The 26,993-nt window shown below is 47.7% G+C and overlaps 1 protein-coding gene across 6 annotated transcripts in view; it reads right to left on the bottom strand.

Annotated features, from left to right (window-relative positions):
* Dgk (diacyl glycerol kinase 1) overlaps positions 1 to 26,993 on the bottom strand; it is a 453,430-nt gene that overhangs the window by 39,017 nt on the left and 387,420 nt on the right. For 4 of the 6 annotated variants that reach the window (XM_089548936.1, XM_089548940.1, XM_089548937.1 and 1 more), the window contains 2 exons: positions 24,373 to 24,486; positions 13,160 to 13,433 (listed from right to left, as the gene is read on the bottom strand). In XM_089548936.1, coding sequence (XP_089405062.1) covers positions 13,160 to 13,433; positions 24,373 to 24,486 — 388 coding nt within the window. Of the gene's footprint in view, positions 1 to 13,159; positions 13,434 to 24,091; positions 24,288 to 24,372; positions 24,487 to 26,993 lie in introns of those variants that run through there. The other 2 variants (XM_089548942.1, XM_089548938.1) reach the window with 2 other exon arrangements.

Genomic DNA, 26,993 nt, shown 5'->3' with positions numbered 1-26,993 from the left:
GCAAAACTTGCCTTCTGCTTTGCAACTTTCCATCATTGGCTGTGTACCTTTCTTTCACGCGAAAATACGTAGGGCTAATCTAAGGTACGTTTTATTAGCACTTTCTTTGAATATCTGACAAAATAATCGCATCTTTTATTGAAGACAGTGGATTCAATTTACATTATAAACAGTGTGTGCATTTGTGCCCTCCTCCGTTCTATGGTCATAATAAAGAGCCAGTAAGCCATAGCACTGAGCCCCTGTGCAGCTTTTTAATGCTGATATTGTGCGCTTTAAACGGCACTTTAAAACACTTGTATTAAAGCAGTATTGATGAAAGCTATGCAATATGTAGACACTTCACTCAGTGGTTTGAAAAATTCTCATCTTTTATGCGAAGCATATTACTACAGCTACACTACAGCCCGTCGAGCGCGGCGGTGGAGCTACCATTGACCTTTAGCGTGACCACGTGACAACATGACGTCACAGCAGAGGAGAGATGGGCTGCCGGCTCGCGCGGTCGGCCGCGGCGGTGGAGGCTCCACATCAGAGGCGCGGCGGCTGACCACGTGACAACATGACGTCACAGCATAGGAGAGATGGGCTGCCGGCTCGCGCGGTCGGCAGCGGCGGTGGAGGCTCCACATCAGGGGCGCGGCGGCTGACCACGTGACAACATGACGTCACAGCAGAGGAGAGATGGGCTGCCGGCTCGCGCGGTCGGCAGCGGCGGTGGAGGCTCCACATCAGAGGCGCTGCAGCTGACCACGTGACGCTACAGCAGCGGTATAAAGCTGAGCTTGCCTCGCTCTCCGGGCACTTACGAGGCGGCCAGGTGTTGGGATGCCGCCCAGAAGCAGGGTGAACGAGAAGCGAAAGCTTCAGCGTGCCACAGAGACCGATGATCCCGTATATAGCTGCCACGGCAATCCTTGCTACACTTCTAGTGGTTGTATTAAAATGACCAAATATTCAACCAAGGAAAGCCATGCAATACCAAGCCTAGGCATCAATATGCTTCGCATCTGACTAGGCTTAACCTTAGCTAAGCCTCAGCCATTTTATTCCTGGCATTCGTGTTCTATGCTTTGGAGTCTTCTACAGCATTCGTTTTTCGAGTGTGGATTAAATTGGTTGGCACCTGGATTAAAACAGCTGGCGCACCTATTATTTTGCGTTGGCACTGGGATTAAATTGGTTGGCGCTCACATTGTTTGAGTTGGCGCTTGGATTAAATACGCTGGCGCGTGGATTAAATATTTTGCACTCGGATTAAATTTTTGGCACGCAGATTATATAAGTCAGCGCGTAGATGATTTCCACTAGCACTAGGATCAAATACAGTGGGAAAACCTGTAGTCTCCAGATTACCGGTTGCTATTCCACCAAATTTTCCTTCCACCGTGAAAGAAATTATGACAGGAGTGCATTACTCACGCGGAGATAATGTTGAGAAGCACAAAAAACCAATTAGATGCGGTTTTTTTTAACGCACATATATTTCTTGCAAACAGCCTCGGCACAGGAAAGTTGGCAATCTGCCAGTGTCACATCACGAAAGCTGTGGAAGAAAGTGATATGAAAGCAAGTATTGTCAATGAAACGTGAAAGTAATGCTTCAGATGCCAAATTATGATGTTTACCCAAGACGACGGTTTCTTTTCAATTAAGCAAGCCCTCCAGTGAGTGCCGAAATCATCAATCACTTACAATTAGTCAAAACGAGAACTATGGGGTACTCATGCTATCGCGACAGCGTGCATAATTTGCAACGGCTGTGGGCAGTGCAGCGCAGTTGTCTCCACAAAAATACTGCTTAGTAACTGTGTTTAAATGCGACGTGAACACTAAGTCTCTCGGCGACAATGCAGCTCACGAGAAAAAAAAAAAAAAAGGAGCGCCGTCAATAGTCCCGTTATTCGCGCGGCATAACCAGCATGAAAGTATAGATAAAACGACAACAACCTTGGTATCAATAAAGTATAGCGTGACAGCTTCGTATGAAGTGTTAGTTACGACACTTACATTAATCGTCATTATTATTATTACTTTTATTACTACAGACCTTTGGGAAAGCACGAACGCTGGCCTGCGATCCGCTTTCATGGGCAGCTAATTACGGCGCCTGCGTAGTGGGAGGTGCGCGCTTCCCTTAGAAAATTTTTTTAGACAGTCTATAGACTGCCCATACACTTCTGTCTATAAAGTCTATAGACTCTTTATAGACAAATCCTAGAAAACAGTCTATAGGCAATACAAATGCTATATACACTCACTAGACAATGTATAGATTTATGGCCATACATTTAGTAGACTTTTGTCTATAGACTATGAATAGACAGAAATAAATATCTATAGGAAGGCAATAGAGTCTATAATAAGTCTATAAAAAGTCTATGGACCACTTTTATAAGGGTTGCGTTTGTCGACAAAGCCTAGTCAATACTCACGCGCCACCTAACTGCGGTAAGACGGCGCATGCGCACTGGACACGTAGCGGTAACGGATCGCGAATCGCGCTGTGCTAAAAGCATCTCGTGTTAGTTCAGCGCGTGGGCGAAAGCGCGAGGGTCACAGCGTGAGAGCCGTTGACCGCGTCGGCTGCCACGCGCTAAGGCTCCAGCAGCTTTCGGTGTAGATCGGAACGAGAAAGAGAAAAAGACGAGAACTTTTCTCTGCGCGCTGTTTCGCAATGAACCTGAATGCGCTTGTTCGTCATACTTCGAACTTTGCGTTCTAGATTCACTTAGCACAGCTGCGCACACACTTAATGCGAAAGTGCCGATTCTAGTTGACGTGCAAACTGTAAGCAAGATAAAAAGATGAAGCAATGCCGGTTTTTCAAAAAGAAAAAAAGGAAACCAAGTTATTCACTGCACTGTACTGTGTCAGGAGGACTCAAGCTCCATCTGTTCCAAAAATGAATACGCACATAAATAGTTGTTTGTGTTAAGTATCTGGAAGACATAGATGTTATACGACCTGCCAGTATATTGCGAATACGTTCTCAACAGAGTAGCGTGACAGCAGATGCCACCAATCTAATTAACACTGGTACACGCAAGCGCCTGCCGCGATTGGTAACAATTACAAAGCGTACAGATAACAGCTAATGCTAAACCTGCACCCGTTAATGTCTACACTATAGGGCCCGAGAGGTCTGCAGATCGAAAACGGCAGAGGCTAGGTCTTTATTCACGGCCTCGGCACACGAGCGGCAGAAGGCCATGGATAGGTGACGCCGAAGTCACGTGACAAGGAACCTGCTGACGAAACTGGCATTCGGATTAAAATCAAAAGAACAGCAAGCTCTACACCGGCCATTCGCCCCTACTGCAGCTGCTTGGCATGCAGTGTCGCTACAGTGCATTCTTTTCCTCCGTTTGTGTTCCACCCTTGTCATCCGCCTCGACAAGTGGCAAATCCCGGCAACAGCGGGGGCGTGATATAGCCCGAGCTAATGACAAAGTTTGCAAGAATTAAGGGCGACGAGGACAATAATGATGATAAGTTTATTTGGATGGCGAAACGGTCGAGTATCAGCAAACTGCTCCAAGATAAGAATAAGACCATGTGCAATGAAGATATCAAGATGGGAAAAGTGAAAAACGGTGCACTTAAATGTGCAATATGCCACAGAGCGGAAGGAAAAAGTTGTAAACGTAAAATGTTCTTTGAAACTGATGGACAAATGAAGAACTCGAAAGAGAGCGCCGAGGTAAAGGTGGGTACATTAAGCACAAAGTGTACAAAATACGATGATCGCTTTTCAGAGCGCAAATACCCTATTGGTGGCATTCACACGCGGGCTGCGGCGCCACCGCGAACTAGACTAAGAAGGATCGGCGCACAGAACCACGCCGTTAGCTATGTTGAGTGAGTGGTTCGCCGGCACACTCAGACGTTGTTGCCATAGTTTCGCTGCAAAGATAGGCCTTAGAAGCCAAGCTACGTGGATGTCTGCATGCTGACGAGATGGAAGAGGCGGTAAGTGTAATGCAGAGATCATGGGAATCATGGGAACTGAATGTTTGCAAGCAGTGCAGCGGATCGCTTGCTGGACCACGATATCGCCGTTATTGTGAGGCACCCACCTTATATAAACAGATGATTTGCGTGTACCTACGTAAATATCAGGCACTATATGTAAACAATCATCGATTGAGCACGCAAAACTTAACGGAAGCATGAAAATTTATTGAATGAATTTTCCATTAATGGCAGGCCTTATTACGGCGTGAGTGCATAATGACCTGTAATCCACAGGGGAGGGGAGAATTGATGGGTTATACAGTGATTTAATCGAACTACATTTTGTTGCAACCCTTCTTCCACTTCGATATTGGTCCATGAATTCGCTGTGACTGGAAATGTGCACTCAGACGGGCGGATGGTAAAAGCGAATAGAATTAGACGAAAAGATCGTATCATAATGGCTGAACATTCACTATGCGCCTTCCATGTACTCCTTAATAACAAACAGAAGGAGTAATGCTTCTTTTCTCCATGACAAAAGCGCGTAAAGAAGCCGATCTCACATTGTTCTCACTTTTCAACCGTACACATGATAAAAATCTGTATTCGTATTTAAAGTGCAACGTGGTCATTAAAATGTACGACCATGAGAAAATGATGATGAAATGTAAAGCGGGAGAAGCTTCAGGAGTTAAAACGCACACGACAGTGAACACGTTTCTGTATTGTTTTCTGTGCGAACCGCACGGCAGTCGGTGAGTCTTGCCTAACTGAAGTGCGAAATGCAAACCATTGCCCTTCTATTTCTGTCATTCAGTCGTTCTACAAAGTCTCGAACGTCGATGCTACTGATTTTAAATCCATTCGAAAGTACACGTCTGTCGTTCACCGCTCTACGTTCACATCAGCAGTTTTCACACGCCAGACAGCGATGTCTTCGTTGTCTTGCGTATAGTCATTTTCCACCGTCGAGCAAAGGAATGCCGGCTTACACGAGGTCACCAACGTCCACAAACAAGCACGAGGTTATCGTGAAGTTTAAAGGAAACACGCTTTTAACTAGGCCTAGGCTACCATAGAAGGAGCCCTCTGCAGCGCCCCTATATTGGACAAATTGAGCCGCCTCCTCTAGGTCGTGAAAATCGAAATTAGCGCACACCTCACTTGGGAGAGTGCCTGGGCTCGCACTTTGCATCTGAGCTTATAACAGCAGACTTTAATATGAAGCCGTGCTGCGTGCCATGCTCTATCAAGCACCTGCATACCACATCGGTATCGTTTCGTTTTAAAAAGCGGCTCTCTTCCCAAAGGAAAAGTATACAGAGTGGAACACAACAGAGCCAAGTTGTGACGCACAACTGAAAAGTGTGAGACTCCGAGCTAGATGGTAATCCGTGTAAGCATTCATAGCGCTAACAAACACACGCGTACGAAGGAGAGGAGAGAACACAGTAAACGACTTCTCTCCTTCGTCCGGGTGTGTTTGTTAGCGCTATGAACGTTGAAGCAAAAAGTTGAAGCAAAAAAAGTTCTATTTCCCACTCTGCGTCGTCGTAATCGTCATCGTCACCAACACCATCCTATGCTCCCTGCAGAGAAAGGCCTCTCTCATACCACTCCAATTAGCCCTGTCCTTTGCTAGCTGCGGACACCGTATCCCCGCAAACTTCCAGACTTCATCCGCCCATCTGTCTTTCTGCCGCCACTCTGCTACGTTTGCATTCTCTTGGAATCGGGTTCGTTAGCCTCAACGACATTCGGTTATCTTGCCTTCGAACTACATGCCCTGATCATGTCCATTTATTCCTTTTGATTACGACTAGGATTTCATTAACTCGCATTCGTTCTCTGACCCTCTTTCTGTCTGTGACGTTACGCTTATAATTTTCCTTTCAATAACTCGCTGTGTTGTACACATTTTAAGCTGAGCCCTTTTTGTTAGCCTCCACGTTTCTGCCGCATATTTGAGTACCAGTGCAATACAAGTGTCGTGTATTTTCCTCTTGTGGAATAGTGATAAACTGCCATTCCTGATATAAGAGTACCTACGAAATGCGTTCTACCTATTACTTAATCTTGTTATTTCGCTCACGTAGTTCGGATCTGCGTTCATTACCTGCCAAAGTGGACGTATTGCTTTACCACTTCAAGCGCCTTGCTACCTGTCGTAAACTCCTGTTCCCTTCAGTGACCGTTGAGTATTACTGCAGTTTTCTGCATATTAATTTTTGACCTACTGTTATGCTTCGCCTCTCTAAGTCATTGATCATTCTCTGCAATTCGTTTCTTGAGTTACTTAATAAGGCAATGTCACAATATAATCGCAGATGCTAAGATATTCTCCATTTAGTGTTATCCCCATCTGTTCATGAAAAGTTACTGGCGCTAACATGGAAGTGGCATCAATGGCTGCTGAGGCATCTTTTCTGTGGGCCTCTTTATTGACGGCTGTACCTCAATGACGATGGATCAAGCATGTTCTGGTGTATTAGAACCAGCCTCTAAATTAAAGCAAAAAATTGCTAGATGCTGGTCTAATACAGGGTTTCCAGTTCAGTACAGTACACGTTCACGAAATAGCCCAGCTAGTAACTCTACTACGGGGTTTCCGTGGCCATGGAGAGGCGAAGGAAGTCAGAATGGTTCAGGGCTGGAACAGCATTGTGTGATTCCGGCCCGGACGTGCTCACCTGTGCCGCTTAAAGCGCACGAATGCAGGGAACTATGGGCGAGGCAAGATGAAGGCCCCGATGAACCATGCAGTTCAGTCTGATCGCACAAATATTTTACCCTAGCATCCAAAACATGTAGTCGAAGTAATTTAAGGGACATGTCCTGGAGGCAGCTTTAGTGTACTGGAACTTGTGACGTCACTCGCAGGCGGCGTGAAGAACAGTGAGTGGGGACCCATCTGCAAGGCTGCCGCATGGGTGACTAGTGATAACGATACCTCTCACTCACCTTCCACGCCGAGAGGCAGCGCCGGTAGGCTGTACCACTTGAGCATTTTCCTCAGTTTCTTCGTGTTAAAGCACAGCGGCGACATGGCGATGCACGGCCACGAACAGTGGGGGGACGAAGCGGCTAAAACCCACCGGGTCCGCTCACTGCGACGGCGTACTGCTGCTACATCGCTTCCCGAAGGACGCGGCCGTGTTCCGGCAACCGTGCCGTACTGTCTCCGCTTTGAGCTTCGCAGCGACGACGAACGAACACCGCCGACACAGCGGACGCTATGAATCGCACGCGCAGCACATCTGCGTCGACAAGTGGCTGGAGGCTTCGTGTAAGCTTCACTCCGTGGAAAATATTCTCCGCGGCCGACCTCAGCGCATGTGTTGCCTCCGGTTTCACAGCCACAATGAAGCTGGCGATGCAGCCAACGTAGCTCGCGCGGCACTGCCTTCTGCCTTTCACCCTCTCTCCGCAGCTCTCGCCCTCTCTGCCTCCTAAAAGGTTACACAGCCGAAACCTGCGCGGGCGGCTGTGAATGAACGGTCCCGTGCACATGACGGCGGAGCGCTTGTGTATGGACTCGCTCGCACTATGCCGGCTCGGGACAATGCACTGATCTGTCACTCCGCCTGATAGCGAGAGGCAGCAGCTGTGCGGAGGCGCTTTCCATTTCGCTAGACCGCACGAAGGCGCCGCGTTACTCGGCAGTAGTTCTACTTCACGAAGCGCTTCATCAAATATACTTGCTACTAACATAAATTCGCTAAATTCGATTCCTTCTCGTCTCCTATCAAAACGAATTCCGCGTCAGCAGATATTTATTTTGCTCTAACGCGCCGGCAATGGCTAGTACGGGCGATGACAACAAGACGGAGGAGGCCGGCGATGAATGAACGCCCTGCCAAGCGGGTTCACGCATAAGAGACCCTTGCGCAAACCGAGACACATTGTTCAGTGCGCTTACGACTGTGGTGGTCAACAGGGTCCCCGGCAACTCAATGCACCGAGCGCGTCTCGAAGCTCTCTCTAAACCTTGCCTTCGTATACGAGGCAATGTGGGAAGGAAATCATATTCCGGGCATTGTGTGCGTCGGAGCGCATGCAAGCGCTGACATTTTCTCCCCGGAATCTTGAGTGGGAGCCGAGGATAAAGTCTCCGCCCACTCGTGTGTCGTCAGAGATGCGAGTAGCGCTCTTTCTTTTATTTTGCTGATGACCTTTCTACGCGCCTCTGAGCGAACACAAACATTTTTATATGAGCGTTTAAACGACTGCCGAAGAAGGGAATGGAAAAAAAAAAACTGTGTGCGATTTTTTACCTTCTAGTTCCCGAACCGCCTCGCTGAGCGTATTTCTTTTTAGTCATGCAGTGTCTATAGCCCTCGAGAAGGCTCTTTTCGAATTAAAATTATTTCACAAAATACGGTACTGCATGGTCTTTAATTTTTTTGCATTTATTGACTGCAATGGCTCAGAAGCCACGGCAACCTGTCGCTGGCGGCAGTATCACACCTTCCAATATATCTAGCTGCGAAGACCATATTTCGATGCAAAAGGATACGTAAAAATTCTCCCAAACGCATTAAAAGCGTTCAGTATTTCAACATATAGCTGATCGAACGAAAAACCAGTTTTGTGCTCCAGTCTGAACGCATGAGTACAGTTTCTGCTCTTCCTTTATGCATACCTACCACTTTAATCTTTAACACTTAAACGGCCCTGAAGGTAAATAAATAACGTGTTTACCAGCTCCTAACACGCACTCCCCCCCCCCCCCCCCCCCCTAATAAAATCTAGCCTCAAAACGGGAGGCGCGTTACAATCGTGAAGAATCACCAAGTGAGCGACGAGGAGCAATGGGGCAGCAGATTTGAAGGCTTCTACACAAATTGTGCTTTTTCCGTTTTCGTGAACACGAAAATAGGATTCGTTTTGGTATCAAAGGCGCGTTAGAATTGGGTAATTACGGTAAATATTTGATTACGAACGCTGAAGTGAAATACCGTGAGAGCACGGAATGGCAGAGATGAGACAAGGATAGACTTGTGCTTCGTTTTCCAGACGTTAGATATACTAATTTCGCTTTCTGTCTACGAGTTGCGCTACATTACGAGACTAACACTTGACCTAGTCTCGATCGTATTCAGCAACCCAAACAGCAGTGCACTACCCTATAGCATACGTGGCTAAGTGATGAACACCGGTGGCGTCCACAGCTAAGACCAGGTGACATGCTCGGCAGCCAACTTCGCCAGCGAGCAGGTCGTGCAGCATCGTGCATTGCAACACCGTCAGAACTCAGCTCCATTCTTCTAAGCAGTCAGTCGACGACAGAGGCGTAGTTCGGAATGCGGCGCGTCGACACATGGCGACAGAATAGCGAGTCTTGCGAGCTGGTGTTTGCTGAACACTCTCGTGGGAACAACGCGCATACGGCGGTAGAAATGAGAAGAGGTGGCTCAACAGCGCGGGCGTTGTGTCCGCTTTCATCGGTACATTTTCGTTTTTTTTTTCCGCTGTTTCCACCAGCATGTTAGACACGATGGCAGCCATTGTCGAAGGAAACGGGGCGGTGCCGAGTTGCACCGGGTGTACAGAATTAGAAAAACATAAAACTGGGCGAGTTTTATAGAATACGTATAAAGTCTAGCCCGGATATAGCGAATTCAGATGTATCGAATTATAGGTTTATCAACTAGCCAATACATTCCCTTGAAAACCTCATTCAAATGCACAGCACCAATGTTCACGTTTATCGTGCTTGCGTTCAGCGGAACATTCAACGTATGTCACGGCGCGTCGCGCCCCTGCAAGTGCCGCTTCTCCTGCCAGAGATTTACGGTCGCTTTCCGCTCAGAGCCAGTTCGGCTGCGCCGCCCTGGGCGCCGGCTGGCAGCGCTAGCGCTCTGAAAGCGCGCGGCGAGGCGAGTGGTGTGCTTGCGGGCAGTATATGGTTCCTGGTACTCACTTTCCACGCAACATTGATGCCATTAGGTGAAGCCCACCCAACTGAAGCCGAGCGGCGGCCCTCGTCTTGCGCCCTTCGCTGCCCTTCGTTAAACCGACTTTGTACCCTATTTTGATCTGATCATCTCTTTACAGAGTACTGTTAACAGGACTAGACATGGTAGGCAGAGGCTAGCTCCAAAGCACCCTCTGCTGTGGTTTAGATTCCAAGCAAGTTATGCCGCTGCCATCACGCCGGCAGGCGGAACGTCGTTGCAAGGAGAGCATTACTAGCGTGGGTGTAAAGTATTTTGGAGCGAGAGCTCCACTACGCCTTGTTTCACCAAGGTCATTGGGTGTTGCAGTTTGACCTTCAGCAGCAGGAGCACCGCGGGTTTGGCTGTGATGTCAGAGCACGTGACCCACCGCAGCTGCAGCCGCGCGCCACTGCTCCGACCGCGGTGCGCCGACCGCCGCTTCGCCATATGTGGTCTTGTAATTATGCACGTGACTAGGCGTTCGCTTAAGAAGGAGACGCCGCTCTCGCATGCAGTTTCGCCATGAATGAGAGCGCGGCTGACAGTGTGTCTGAAACGCCTGCGAGGCGTTTCAAGCGTTTAACCAAGCGTAGACAAGTGTAACGGTGCTTTCCCTCTGTTTAACTAGGTTTAGAAGAGCTTAACCACTGCCAATTTTTTGCTTCAAGGTTACAGATCAGCTTATCGACTGGAATTTTTTAATATATCGAATTATCAATATACCAAACTATTTCGCGACCCCCTCCGAGCTCGATATATTCGCGTTCGGCTGTACTGGCATAGTGTGTCAAGCGTATGGATCATAAAGAAAGAAACGAGATAATGGCTTTCGAAGCACTTCGCAAGCCGCCTTTTCCAAGCTCCCCGATTTTCTACGTCGTTGAAGAGAAATTTCGGAGGTCTTTTAAGATTTCATTAATACTCAATTGTAGAAGCGGCATCGTGCGAGCAAGGCGACCAGAACACGGGTCGTTCACGTGTTCACGTTCGTTGAACACACGTCGGACGCTGGCTGGCTGCTACGACTAACTGTTAAAAAAACACGTCACTTGCAGTCGGTCCCGGTTAAATGACATGGCTCGCATTTAATTTGACAGCTCCGACAATTCCATCCTGCTCTCCAGTCCCGATGTTTCCTGTGAGGTATGCGTTCACCTCCTTTCCGAAAGGTTGAGAGACATTCATACGCTATGAACAAACGTTTCTCTCATACTAAGTCGACCGTCCAGAACCCTAATTTAGAAGTGTCGTGTTCTCTGCCCCAGTGCAGTGCCGCAGTGCAAGCAACCATGATGAAACGACCCTACATATCGTATTTCCGGTATAGCACTACCGGCGACAGCGAAGGAAACTGACACTTGCTTATTTGTGCTGTACTGTTTTTCTCAATAACCAGAGAATAAGACAAGTAACGTGCACGGTCTGCCCTTCTGTCATGCAAGCATCGTTAAAAAGAACTACTAGAAGGAAGCTAAGGGCACGGAGCAGAACAGAACACAGAAACACAGATAGGAGAGAAAGTTAGGAGAGGCTCTTGCAAAGCATGTGACGGGTAGACAATTTTTTTTTTTTTATGTTGAAACCGCCCGGGAGGCTAGCAGTATAAACGGCCATTGTTGTGACATTCAGATGACCTGGTAAGCGTGCTCAAAACATAGATCTAGACAGTCAGACGAGAGAAAGAGAGGGCGTGCATGGCTGTGGGGAAGGGAAATACGTAGTAATTGTAGCTCACGATGGACACCCAAACTGCGGTCTGAAGGAAGGGAGAAAGGATGTGGTGAGCAGAAAGGTAGTCACAAGAGCCATCGACAAATGAGTTTCTGGTTCACAGGGGGCGCCTCCGTCTGCCCATCTCCAGCTGAGTATTGAGGCATCTTACTCATCTCTAGCCTCGTCGCCCGCTCGCCGAATGAAAGTGTCGATTGTGGCGACACCTAGCCTGGTTTAACAGCTCCAAACGGAAGATGCAGCTGCGGTGGAAAAGTGCGAGGAGAACAGGAGCCCCAGCGATGTCTTGAGTGGAAGCGTTTCGTCTAGTTGTGTGTCAGTAAAGGTTCAGGAATAGAACTTTTTCGAATCCGAATCGAATATTTGTGTGATCATCCGCTATTTGAGCGAACATTCGCACAAGACGAATATTCAGGCGGTGCTACAAGTTATAGAGTTAAAAATGTAGCCCTCGAGAGACGCAATTCAGATCTCACTGGGATAAACGCAACGCAAAGTAAGTATAATAACTCTGTGACCATCGTGTCATACGCATAGGAACAAGTACTGTTGATAAGTTGATAAGAGGGACGAGATTTATGAGCCATTGTCTATGATATCGGGCATGAAGGCAGCGTTGGTTAAACCAGGCTGAATCCCGTCGTGTCGCCCAGTCTTGAAGGCTGTGATATAGGTATGTACGGGCGTTATAAACGCCGCCACACGAACGGAGCGGGTTGCGGCGCTTAAGCTTCCTTCCCACAAAGGTCGATCGAGGTAACGGTAGCGATGCCCAGGAGACGTGCTTGCATGTGCAGAAGCACTAGCTAGCTCGCTTGGCCAGCTCCATTCAGAAGTTGCGGCAGCGGAGGTCAGGCGCAAGGGGAGGGAGAGGCGGTACTCTTCAGATGTCGCCAATCCCGCTTCCTTTTTTTTCTTTTCGCGCGCTTTATATACTAGCCCCTAAAGCAAGCACTGCAGGACATTCTCACGTTTAGATTCAGAGTGTCGCAACTAACATGAGTAAAGAAATGCGCTCCTAGGTACGAATTATAGCAGTTTCGTAAGTACTCACATGTGAATATTAAACAAAGACAAACATGCACAAAAAAACTAATGTCAATCCAAATGTTCTGGATTTGCATACCGCCGATTTACTCTGGCCGGCAGTGCATAGGCAGACGGACTATGGGTTAGGGTCGACAGAAGAACACCGCGCCCTCGCCACTAATGTATCATGGGTGAATGCTAAACACAACAGAAAATCTGCAGAGCGGCCCGATACGCGACAGCAAAGCTGATCGCTACAAGGCGCTTTCGCCTGCAAGGCTCCGGCAAGTGGCCGCAGTTAGTGCTTCGCAACTCCTCAGCCTTCTCCATCTTTTGTTCTCGATAGAGACAGAGAAAAAGAACAAACTTTACTTAGAAGTCGAGGCGTAGCAGGAGCGGAGAGAGACACCATAGTTTCGCATTCGCAGTTCTCGGAACGAAACTCCGCGCGATGGAATCAAAGGAGGAGGGCGAGGGAAAGAGGAGAGTCTACCACCCACCTGTGCGCGCCCTGGCGTCGGCGCCCTCTCCGCGCAGGTGGCTGTGCAGCTTCTCGGTGAGGCCGTGCAGCCGCTCGGCGAAGCCCAAGTGCAGGTGCTGGCGCTCGTCGGTGCGGCGCGCCTGCTCGTGGCCCGGCGGCGGCGGTGCGGCGGCGACCGCCCCGCCGCCCTGCGCCTGCTTGGCCAACTCCGGCAGGGAGCCGCTGTGCGCCTCCGCCTGCGACGTGTGCGACGTGATGGGCGCGATCGCGGTCGTCGACGTCACGGCCGCCATCTGCGCACACCCCGCAGTGCTGTCGCTCATGCAGATCGTACTTTGCTTAACGGAACACTGCGCGGATAACTATGCGCTGATTGGCCACCGAAGCACACACCTGACCAAAAGGGCACGAGGAAAGCATCACTCCACCGACCAACGTTTCGATTAGAGAACTTGTCGTCACACAGAGAGAGACAAGTCCTCGAAGTCACGAAGAAGCAACCTCCTCTTGTTCGTCTGTGGACTGAGACTTCCCTTCGTTCCGTTGTCGACACGCCATTTTCTCTACTCTCTGTCAACCTTTGTTGATGGAAGAGCGATAAGCGCTTTAGAGACGCTGCCACACCTAACCCGAACATGCGTGACAACGAACTCAAGGAGATCTCGTGAAGGTCACGGAGGATAATTTGTTCTTTAATTTTTCAGTAGTGTGGAAAGGTTCCTGGGCTACGAAAGCTGCGAATCACGTCTTTACACGGTTTAGAAAACCGTTACGAGGCAATGTGAAGAGAACGAAAATTATGAAGGATTCTTCTTAGGGAAGTTCTGCGGAACGTTGTGCGGAATGAGTGTACACATGAAGGCCGGTTTTTTTTTGTAGGACAGGGTTCGTGATATTTCGTAAAGATATTAACGGAAACGAAACCGGTACAGAATCACAGACACGGCACAGCAACTGCCTCACAAAAACATACAAATTTCAATGCCAAGTTCAGTTCAAAAGAAGAGATTTAACACAGGACGAAGTTGACATGCATAGCAGCGTCATCACCAACTGGATAAAAAAGAAAGCGCCGACTGTTACGCGAAGACAAAAAAAAAACACATAGCAGAAAGGAGCTTAAACGGTCTCAAAGCCAAGCGTGACGATGTCAACACTCGTAAAATCATGAACAAAGGACTCCCGATCACTCCTCCTGCAATTGAACTCTGGTCTCTTTAGACCTCTGCCTGGCGTTCAATTTAATTCCTAAATAACACGCTAAACAACAAAGATCGCCAGCATCTATGTGCGTTACGAGACAAAGCCCCACTCAGGAATGACGAGTAGTGTTTCCTCATGGATATCCGCCTATCCTCGTTCATCGTCTTTGGAGAATGCAGCCTTACATAGAGAATACGAGGGTACTCAGAGTGGGCAAGACAGGTACAGTCTTTGTCAAAAGTAACCAGACAACAGTGTTTACTTCTCAGGCGTATACTGGAGCTCTTTCGTCATTCTTAAAGACCAGTTTGTCTCGAAAGGTGAGGACAATGCGCAGATAGCTTAAAGGGTCCCATAATTGCTCCGTTAATCGGCTAAGAAACAAACTCCGCTGCCTGGTTACTCTTGGCAAAGACAGTGCGCTGTAGTGCCAGCCTTAAAAGCATTAAAGACGCGACGACTCCTACGACTTGTCAAATGACAAAATGCCCCGGAGCATGAAACACGGCTCTAAGAAAGTTTCAAGTCAAGACGTCACATGGAATTTAGCAAGCAATATCATTATGATGTGTTTAGATGCCACAGCTGTGAGCCCCGGTATAACGCATTCTGATTCCGTTGGGACCAAGCGCTTCAGCGCAGCTAGATCGTGCCATGACATTTCATTGATGTTTGGCGTCATGCGCACATACCTTAGGCGTTAAACCAAAAGCGATGGTTCGCGATACATCGTCCCACTTTAATTATTTAGGCATGTACGCGATGCGGCTACGTATCCTTCTAACCAAAGCTGATTTGTCGCACTCCGTCTCCTTTGAACCCGTTCAAAGAATTCACGAATGTTTTCCCTCACTGTGGGAAGGAGATAATAAACAACGGCAAACCGTGGCAAACCGTTGAATATTTGAGACATAGCAAGCAAGTTAAACTAGCTGCGTAAACAATCCAGGCCGTGCAATCGAAGCCGCATAAACAGTTTGTACATAACAACTGTAGGCGGATTTATGACGAGCCGAGAAAAAGCTCTATGAAGGTCCCTCTAAAAAAAAAAATTGGCTGTGGCTTAGCTAAGGTTAAGCCTAGATAAGCGAAAAGCTCTCGCTGCTTTTCAGCCAACTCCCAAGCTACCACTTCTGGATCGGTGTTTCTGCGCCGTCCGACTGTTGCTTCTTCTTCTCCTTCCATGGCGAGTGTGCGCGCCTGTTCTATGGGCAAGCGCGCCTTATATATTTCAAATGTGCACTGCGCACGGCTTCGGTGAAAGGTCAAACGGTGGCGAGGATGGTCGCCTCTTCTATGGCCGCCGCCGCCGTTCACGCGTTCTCGCAACGCCTTGCGAAACAACCTTCTCCTCTTGGGACGGCGGCGGCGACCGCGCGGCAGCGGCGAAGGGTAAAACGGTGGCGAGGAGGAGAAGCGGCGACGCTCAGACGACGGAGTACGCGCGGCGGCGGCGGCGGCGGCGACGGCTGCGGCAGCAGCGGCCCCTTGCGCTCCGCGTGACGTCATTCGGTTTCGCGCATGCGCAGCTGTGGCTAAAATTGATCACGGCGCGCGCCAGACCCGGTGCTTGACGAGCCTAGTGAAGCTTTTCGCTTCAAAAAATAATGGAATGAATAGCCAAGAACAACTTCCACTTATAGTTCATTGCACAGGAGTGACTGTGCGCTGTAACTCTGCGGTTTCTCGACTTTGCAATATAGCTTACGCAGAATCACGGAATACAGCAGCAACACCCGACAAGGACCGTTCAACAGATAAAAGCAGCTAATGACGCTGGAGAGAAGAGTATGCCGGAGTACAACAGCTAGTTTTTTTTCTTCTTTTCGTTAAAGTGCAAGGTACAACTGCTTCAAGATGCCTGTCGAGACAAGAGAATGAAAGTGGGCGTACCTACGCCTAATCAATTCCAGAGGCACAACAGCAATTCGCTCTTACGGGCAGATACACGCAGCTTGGAGTATACAGCAAAATCATTGCAAACCCGCCCGGCTGTGGCAATGGAAAACTTCAGAAGGAGGCATGCTTGTTCTTTTGCATGTTAAGAGTCGCTTAAAGGACCGGCTTGGCGACAGCTCAGTAAGCTGATCGTTTCCCAGGGGACCGTAGAACTAAGTAAGAACGTCAGATGCAAAAACAAAAATAAAGGAAGAAGCGAAAACATCGCCCCTGTAGCCGAAAACCGTTGCCAAAGAGAGCTCGTTTCGGTAATCACAAAATCGATTCTAGATCGATGATGAGCATGGTCAACCGTTCGCCGCTTGCTGCAGATTTCCCAAGCAAGGCCCTTGTGTTTGCATAATAAGTGAAGCCCTTGCGGGCATGCGATAAACCCCAGCACGCTCGGTTAGCAAGGCGCCGCTCGGTGTATATACAGGGTGTACACGCCCGAAAGTTGCGTGCAATACGGATGGGAACGCTCGATGTAATGATAACCTAGAGAAGCCACTTCGAATAGCTGCAGTTATAAAGCCTGTGCTCCAGAAATCGGATCTGAACCTGCCGTGCAGCCTGTACTACATAGCTTTCAGCTAATATTAAACAAACAAATTATACTAATGTCAGCCCGTTACACACGCGGGAATGAAAGCATGTAATTGATCTTGGCAATCATATAGCGCTTGGTGGTGCAGCGCAAGATCAGAACATATATCGACCCGCTGGTTCTAAGAAATCAATGATAGATACAAAATAAAAGCTGCGGCCGCTGTGCATCACAGATCGCTACTGAGAGCACACTATGGAAGCAGATATTGAACTCCGACAGATATTAAACTATGAATACTCCAGGTAAATGGAAGAAAAATAATTTGTGTTAACCTGTAATTTAATAAATCGACTGACTATTGATGTTCCTACATCATAAACGCGGGTACCAATAATCCACAGTGTGTTTAATTATTTGTATGTAGAACAGTTATTCTCTCCTAAAATTATGTTCAGCTTACAGAACATGTCGCGTGCAAGGTAATCAGCGCCTAATGTTAAGACTTTCTGCATCGTGAATACTTGCTGACTACCGTGAGTCTTAGAAGATTCGTACTATCGTCATACGTGCGCCAGCCGCTCATCTGGTGATATTTAATAGACTTTCAACTACATTGCCTTTAATTTAATTGGTTTAATTGCGTTTTCATATACGGCCGTTTTGATTTCGCTAGCACGTTGGTTTCACCAGCTCAACTTCAAGATTCCAGCTTGGAGAAGGAAACAGAAACAACTTCAAGAAAGGCTCCGAAATGCTGCCTACCACAGCACTACATGAACGAACGCCCATGACACAGTCTCCCAGTTTTGGAATTACCGTATATTAAACACAGAAAATTCGAAATACACTTTTGAAATGTTGTAAGCACAAATCGAGCTTCCTTGCCTTGTATCCAGCATGTTACTTTTGTGCCAATCTATTTTATGCAATCAGTTGCCAGTGTGAATTTCTTTTGTGTTATATATTTTTCGATGGGAACAATGTGAACTGCTGTCGCTTGATATATTTAAATCTATTGCTGTAATTACGACACTTCAGCCGATTCTTTCTGTCTTACTGTTTTCGCAAAAAAGTGAACACTTGTGCGGTGGTGTGTGCGACGTTCTTCCCCTGTGCAATGTGAAAAAGTAAATGGAACATTTTGTCAACCTGCTTTCATAACATTTTTTTCCTACCTCCTCCACTGAAAAATGACAAAATTAAACTTCGGCCTTATGACTTATGCGCAGATGGTGCAAGAGAATCGTAACATTTTCAGGACTACATTACTTTCGTTGGTCACAGCGCAAAAAGAATAAAATGAAAAAAAAAAAGGAATCCATGAGACCATACTTCATTTTTTGTGCAGAAACATAACCAAAATGTTGTCGTTTCAGCGAGTCGTTCATGTTCGAGCAAGCCTCAGATATCCCTGATAAAACGTTTTGATAAAACTTAACAAGCAAGCGAAGTGTACTTGAGCCCTTGGCAATTTGTGCACAACTATAACTAGTTTCTCTGCCGTCCAGGTAGGCCGTGTATCGTTCTTCGGGGCACATGGGACACGGAAGCAAAACCAATATCAGCATTTAAGGGCGACTTCCACAATCAAGCACGAACGTAGGCCGATTTACTGATTACAGACATTTCAGAGAAAACAAAATGATTAGTAGCACTCCAACACTACTGTACTAATTGAGCCTAAAGGCACCATATTGCAGTGTTCCAACGGATGCTCGGACGCTCTCATACCCCCGGACACTCTCCATCTGTCGTGACAGGTTCGCACATATATAACAAAAATGTCACGTCTTATATCTTTTTTTCTTTCTGGGTTTTTCAAATGCACCGCCTTCAAATGCTTGTAGCTAATCAGTGGTCATATGACCGAAAAAAGATGAGAGCAAAACTCAAGGAGGTCTGATTGACTTACACAATGTACTTAGAGGTGCAGTCATGATCATTACGACAGGAAAACTTTTGCACAAAATTTCGAATTTCGTAGTTATTTCTCTGCTCAGTTTGAAAACTACCTTTGGATATTAAACACCAGGAAGAAAACTGGTTAGAAAACAAGAAGAAATGTTATTGTAAGTAATAATTCTCTCTCATATTGCACACGACTCGACATTGATAGGTTGAGTCATTTTACCATTTAACTGTCTCCGAACAAAATTCCAGACGCTCTTAAAAACCACTAGCGATTCTGAACCGCATACATAAGCTTCTTTTTTCTTAGATTAAACAACGCTAATAGCTAACAAGGTGCACGTTGGCATATGCAGATAAAGATTTTAACCATCTAATACGCTCAGATTAATGAATAGTTTTAATAGGATTACTGCGCTCCCTGACGCAGAGAGCTACATTAGACGCCCCGAAATTCCGGGATCTTTGGTCTTTCATGTCATCTTTTTCAGCCTAATACGTACTAAGGGTGTCATGCAATGTGGAATATTAATAAAATATTGAATGCCGAGAGCATATTGAATTAGAAACCATCCATGAAAAAATATGTAAGAAAATCCTTTTCATCGATAGTTTCGTTTTTTACGTGTCAAAGCAACGCTGTGTCTACGTGGTATTCCGTAAAACGGAAGGTTAGGGATTAATGATGACCACCCGGAGTTCATTGACGAGAGAAAAATTCCCGGCACACGAAAGTTTTTGCACATCGCCTCGGTCAAAATGCTGCCGTCTCAACCAGGCTTCAAAACAGCCAACTTGTGTCGAGCACACACACAACTAAGTCACCTAAATACCGAAGGGACGGCTGCGTTGTTAGACTTTGAGCCCGAGAGAAGAAAGGATTCTTGATTGGCGGCGCAAGCGCGTTTTGGCGAGCAGCTCATCGCTAACCACCCGCTGCACATGCAGCTTCTGTACAACCTGTGCTTATCAACATAGGCCTAGGTACTGATGGAAACCAGTGCTGCGATTGGCTCAAGAAACACTGAATGTGTAAAAAACAGACACAATGACCTTCTGTTTAGGGTTTTCGTAAACATGTCTGAAAATTTTACCGCTGCAATTTTAAGCAAACAACGTATCATCCTTATAGAGTTCGGTATATATGCTAACAAAATCTCTAGTGCATGTGTTTCTTCGAGCTGCCATAGAACGGAGTTTAAGAAATGCCTTTTTTGTTTCCTAACGTCATAGTGAGGATTAGAAACATGGCCGGTTTTCCATAATAACAAAACTGTGGTAGCATGAGGCCTAGCCTTTGCTAAACCTCAGATATATACAGTGAATTCGCTGGTTGAATATCGTCAGACAGGCTTTCTTTCCAAGTGCGAAATTTTTTTTCCAGTGCGTTCACGGTAGCATTTACAGAACGTTAAAAAATAAAGGTAGGATTCAAGTTCAGGCAGCGCAAAAAGCACAGAAAACAAGCAGAGACATACACAACACGGGTGAAGTATCTCTCTCTCTCTTCCGAGTTTCTTGTTGTTGTTTTTTGCACTGCGTGAACATAAATCACCACCAACTCACTCATTTTTCTCTTCTTAAAAGTAAAATAAATAAAGCGCGACCGCACCAGCAGGAGATGGGCTTTATAAGCTCAGCTGTACAGTGGACGGAGCACTCCCTGAGTTCAGTACAAGATGGCTGTAGTACAAAGTAGCTTGACGCTCGGTGTTTCTGCTCCCCAAGTAGGCTAGAACAAAGAATCCAGGAGAAGAGAGAACGCAAAGCTGAAGCTGGAATTCTCCGCATCGCATGGAGTCGTGACTGCCATGACAAGCGGTGGTGGATTAAGGACAGAGCTCCGCTAGGCACCACGGAACGGACGGAGTCACGCAGGGAGAAACAGAGAGAGGTATAGCGAAATCAAGAACAGCTGATAAGGCCCAGCACGGAGGCACATAACAAAACAACGGATAAAGTCTCTCTACTCGCAGATAAAACACGGTAACGCAGTACTCCGTCCCCGATCACATCTTCCCCAGCCCTATGCATTTCAAGGCCACTCCTCGCTCTCCGTGTCAGGCCACAACAAAGCTAGGACTCACATTCGGAAGTAAGAGCTTTATGATCAACTCTTAGTTCCTCTCTCTCTCTCTCTTTTTGTTTTTGTCTTTTTAGGAGAAGAACCGCGAGGTACGACCTCACAAAGAAAACTCGTTGAAATTTCTTCATCAAAAAGTAGTAAATACCGGAGAGAAACCGAATAGCACGACAATGACAGAAAATGAGAGAGAGAGAGAGAGAAATGTGCGCAGAGTCGGCGTGCGAAAATGGAAAGGTAGGCGAGAGCCCTAAACGGGTTAGAGCGGGAGAGTCACGGAAGCAGCGGTCAGCGATTCCGCACACGTTCGGGACGTCCCTGCACATCTTCCGAGTTCGGGCCGCGTTCAGCTCCGGAATACAGATTCGACAAGCAGATATGGCCGTAATCGGGGTGCAGACGCCCACGGGACGTGCAGGAAGACGAATGTGCGAGATGTTCTAAGTGCGAACTCCGTATTCGCATTATTACGCCTCTCGCTGTTTTAGATGGGACATTCGGAACGAATCTCTGAGGCCATACTCAAGGGACACAGTACTCTGCGTAGAACACTGCACACTGGGGATTGAAGAAAATAATGCGTTGGAGCGCATTCTTTGGAGACTTCGGGCGCGGTGCTTCTTTTTATATTTCTTCTCTTGTCCCACAACCGTACTTGCCTGGGGGAGTCGGCGCTCATCAATGAGATGTTAGGAGAGTGAATGCTCTTATCGGATTCACTTGTAACGTGTACGCCCCGTCTGGAAACGCATGAAAGAACCGACGATGTCATAAAAATGGCGCACATAAACAAGTTTAAACAAGTTTATATCTCGCCTCTGTCTTCTGCATCATTTCTATTATCATCCGCGCTCACGCCACGCAAAACTAGAACCCCCCCATAGGACGTCTAGCCGCTTGAACCACAATCATAGCATCGCTCGCATCAACTGTCGCACGTTAGCACTCAGTTCTTCTTTTTTCCCGCACGCAATAGCTCTATGGAATGCCCTGCCAAACACCATTGTATCATGCACTAATCGCAAATCATTCCGTGAAATACTAAAGGACCATTTTTCGTGAGTGCAATCTTTTCAATTATATGTTGTGCTTGAGACAGACAAGTGTCCTTGCTTTTTTTCATTCCTTAGCCTTTGTTTACTCATGTGTTAAATTTTTTTTTTACTTGTTACATATTGTATAACCTTTTCGACGCCCCTTACCTGTTGTACATCTCTATTCCTTCTCAATGTTATTTTTTTTTCTTTCTTTGTAGTGTTCTTGTCTTGTTCGTACAAATCTTGAGTTTGCTCCCCCCTTATGTAATGCCCTCGGGCCTTTAAGGGAAAAATAAATGAAATGAAATGAAATGAAAAGGCGCTCCGTCCTGCGGTATTCTCCTGTCATGACGGAAAGGACGCTTGAGCCATTTTACCTATACCGTTCTCTGCCTGGACATCTATCTCTCAGTCCTGTTCCACAGCAGGGGGTCTGAAAAGATAGCGTACAAGAAAACGCTGTTCCTGTCAGAAAGAGCACAGTCTTGTTCAATACCTTTTACGCGGAAAAGAAGATTCGATACTTTGCTTACGCTTCTCTATTGCGAGACATCTGAAATGGCCCATCGAGAGTGTGCCTCAGCAGCTAAGGCGTTCGCGTCATCGATCTCGATCGCATTGCGGTGCAAGAACAACGTGGAAATGGCAGTCTGCTTAGATTTCGGTGCACATTAAACAGGCGCAGTCCGGCGATAAAGCCCAAGTTACCGCTAATGTTCTACCAAGAGGACAGCTCCCGTTTGGTTAACAACTTACGAGGTTCTCCTGCCATGGCTGTTGCCAGGCTCTACGCCGGGATTTAAGGAGTCATTGGTTAAGACACCAAGAAATAAAACCGAGAAAGCAGGCCGTTTACTTTCTACTCACTCGACCAAGACAGTACACAGGCGAGCCGTATAATTACAGCGGGTTAATGGTGTCGCTCGGAGCTGCCATCAATGTCTGACGGGAAATGAGCGTACGCGAGTAAACAGAAAAAATTTTCCGGCTCAGCGAATCTGTAAGCGTTTGCAGTGGCCATCGCAATAGCCAGCAGGTCATAACAGATCTCCGCAGGCCCCGAAAGCGACCGGAAATGTAGTAACGACACGCTAACGACATGGGACGAGCTACTGAAGAGGCGAAGGCAATCACAAATTGCTCGCCCGGGCACATCGACGAAGCACTGCGGCGGCAGTAGAGGCATGGCATCGCGTCCTGTGCCCGACTGCGCAGGGCGCGACGCATGCGGAAGCGGGGATTCCGGCGCAACGTTTTCATTCGAATAATGCGGCCTTCGACACGCGTATGCGGCCCTTGGCGGGGCCACCGACCGTGTCGTCATCGCGTTGATGCCGCGGCGTCAGAGTAACGCATGGAAACGACGTCCTCACGTTTTCATGGACGCGGGAGCAGTCGTGTTAACAACGGGCTCTTTCGGTTAGAGCTACCACTGATGCAAAAGTGGAGGACGGCACAGGCAGCCCCGAAGCCATTTGAAAGGTGAAAACGACTGAAATTGGAGCCGATCGGCGAAATGGCTGCATGCTTAATGTTTGGCAGCACTTTCGTCAGGAGAGTTGCTGAGCAATGGCTAGCTATAGATGCGCTACGCCGCGGAGAAACGATTATTCACCAAGGCCTACTGATTTGGAGGTAAAAGACACGGTATGCTAATATTGTGATGGCCTGCAGAACAATCTCAGGACAGCTGCTAGACTGAAGCGAGCTTTCGTGCATACAAACAACAGTAGCAATGATTAACTACCGGCGGTTGGCTCATTTGCTAACCCTTCTAGCCCCTAGCTGATATCCATCAACTACTTTAGACAGACACCACTTAAGGTCACGCAACAGGCTACGACACACAGAAATGCATCAGCGCTATTCGTATTTACCCCTGAAAAATTGGTGCCCCCAAAATTACACTCCTGAACATTTAAAATAAAGCAACAGGGGCGTATGATTACATCCGAGTGCTTGGGGGTGGTTGCAGGTTCTTCATTCACGAGGGGCACTTGGAGATCGATACTTGACGTGCTTTGAAAACACAATAGGGATGCGCACTTGGCGTTTACACAGACACCGAACGATCCCTTTTTTTTTGCTGAAAGCAGACCACCATTCTCATTCTTGCCGCGGTGCGAGCAACGCATTCCTTGACACATGTCGTGCGAGCTTTGCACGCAAGGAATTTTGAGGCAAGCACACACTGAAGATTTTTAACCACGCAAGATAGGAACAAGGGCGAACCTCTGTAGCAACGACACGGCGAACGAACGGAACAGCGAAGGAAGACACAGGTGCGCACGCACACAGGATCCGAGGCAGGGCGCGTCAGATGGCCGAGCAACGAACAGTTTGTCCACACAGGCACGCTGGAAGACAGCAACAACGCGTGTGATGGGCCGGTGCAGACCGAGCGTCCACGCACAATGCTGGATGTGGTGGCCGGGCCGGGCGGATAGACCACGGTGAGGAGGAGGAGAGACGACGGGCAAAGGAAGAAGGAAGGAAAGAAGAGGAGGCCTTACCTTGTCGCCTTTGTCAAGGGAACCGCCGGTAAGCGTCCTATGCAACACAGCCGCCGTCTTCCTATCATCTAGCGATTCGTCCTTCTGAAATTTGCCCGCCACCAGGTGACGGAACTGGAGGGGGAGGAGGAAAGAGAGACAGAGATGGAAGGAAGGAAGAAGGTAGAGAGAGAGAGAGAGAGAGAGAAAGCGGGGGTCACAGAGGAAGGGGGGAGAGGCAGAAGACACGTCAGTCACCACCGGCGGCTCGCTCAGCGCGACTTCCCGCGGTTCGGGCAAAAGTCGTGTCACCGGCCCAGGCAGCAGCAGAAGCAGCGGCAGCGACGGCGGCAACAGCGACAGCCGGGGACGCCCTCTCCTAGTGCCCCCCACCTACAAATGCCGCTTCCGACGGCCTCTGGCAAAGCGCACATCCGGAGGAGACTACACCTGCAAGCGCGCTACGCCCCACTATATCCAGGCTCAGCCAAGGCAGCAAGCATTCCCAGCGAGGCACCAAGCACCGATCGCAGAATGCACTGTCTAACGTGCAGCGCTGGCGATTCTACGCATTCAAAACGAACACGCGCAAAAAGGAAGAAAAATAGAAAGAAAGAAACATAGCATTCCCACACGCAAGATATATACAATACGAGGAGCTCAAAACCAGAGGCGTCAAGGAGCACCGAAATTGTTGGCATTTGTCGTAAGGCCTTCACTGTTGGAGGAAGAACGACAGACTGCGCCGCTTTCACGAAGTCCCAACTATTGATATACAGGGCGGATGTGCGGAGCTCAAAATGTTGACGTAACCAATAAAAACGGGTATTTCTACTAAACGGCGAATTGTACTGTTAGTTCAACGCTGGTGGTTCAAAAGGGTCTTGAAATTATACACGTCTTACAGAACGGTTCCCAAGAGTATGCATAGCATTCGTTGCCTTTTCAGCGCGTCCTTTAGTAGCCAAGAGATGTATTTCTGCCATAGGCGTGACAATGAGGTTATGGACTCTCTCGATACAAGCCATACCAGTTGCTCAGTACGCCTACCGGACGCTTCAAGCCCACACCTGACGCATGCGCACTGGTTAGCTGCAGGCTTTTCATCACCGTGAAGACGTACGCTTATCTTTCAAACGGGATAAAACGGAAGGACTAAGAGCACCAAAATTAAGATGTCTTGGAAATGACGCGCATTAATCGTGCAGGCTGAGAATAAATATGCTATTACGTCACCGCATCAACTCACTAAAAACCCCTGATGGCGTGGGAAGGAACGAGCGTGAGTTAGGCAAGTCAAAGTGGTGCGGCTTCGGAAAGACGACCAGCGTGTCCACCTATCAATGCCCATGGAAGAGGAAAGCTGCATTACATATAGGGGTCACCTTTTGTTTCAAACGTAGGTGATTGCAGACGTTTAGGATGCTCTCGCTCGTGAAAAGAGAGGTTTTTATTACAAAGGAACTGCCAGCTGGTGACGTACCGATAACTCGTGTTTTCGGTTAACTCCAACTGATTATGCTGCTTCAGTGCATGTGCAAATGTCTTAATTTGCCGGCGCATGAAGCTCATCCGAATTTTCTGCATCTCGAGTTTAACGCAAACTAAACGATACATCTGCAGTCGACAGCGGCTCAGCACAGCAATTCACGTCGTGCGCTGTAACTGTATTAACAAAATATATGAGAAGAAGCGGTCCAATAGCGCCTCTAAACATTATAAACCGCAAAATCGTGGTCACTATGTCATGAACAGCAGTCTAATCTCCCCATTCTTTTGCGTAGCATCTATCCCCTCAATCCCATTCATTTTTTTTTTTTTGCGGAGAGCATAAAAAGTCTCCTTGCAGAAGGAACCGGCTGACATGTCAATGCGATGTAAAAGAACCGAAAGTTGGGCGAGTTGCTCGCCAGTATTTTTTCATTTCGATCTATTGTTGTCCATCTATTCTTTTCTGTTGTCCCTGTTTCTTTTGCGCTGACGTCATTCAAAATGCGTATTAATGCGACAGAACTAGAAGCCTCACCCTGCTGAAACGTTTCATATGAGCCACTCGTATGGAATTACGAAGATATAGAGTCCATAAGATATAGAAAGCTATATGAAAATCTATACCTTTTCTGTGCGCAGTCCATAAAAAAATTCTATGTAATTTCTATACGATTTTCATACGATGTACTTGACGTCAGATAGAGTCCTTAAGATTCCGTACGTGCTTGCATACAGTCCATACCGACTACATATACTCTACACTGACTCAATAAAACTTCTTAAAGAAACGAATGGAATTACGGAACTCGTCATGTAGAAACTTTCAGCAGGGCATGGGGCAGAAGTGCGTCGTGAAGGGAAGGGAAGACGCGCACCATACCGAACTCCAATTTCGTCGGTCGTCCATTCGATATATCGAAATGTGCGACGCTCTCCTGAAAGTGGCCCTTCTCCTAATAGCGCTCTTCGACCGCTTGTCGCTCACGGAGGCGGGTCGGCTGCGAGGCCTTGGGCACCTGCTGACACCGTTAGTGCGGTGAAACCATTTGACGAGGCTAAAGTGACGGTAGTGCTTGACGGTGGCCTTCGATCTCATCTTCTCCTTTTCCACGCCACATTTCTGTTGTGCGGTGAAGCCAACCTAACTAACT

This window comes from Amblyomma mixtum, chromosome 6 (genome assembly GCF_055824585.1).
Source record: "Amblyomma mixtum isolate Tamu chromosome 6, ASM5582458v1, whole genome shotgun sequence".
NCBI classification, from domain to species: domain Eukaryota; kingdom Metazoa; phylum Arthropoda; class Arachnida; order Ixodida; family Ixodidae; genus Amblyomma; species Amblyomma mixtum.
The sequence above is the reverse complement of the archived record's forward strand: the minus strand, read 5'-3'. Positions and strand labels throughout refer to the sequence as shown.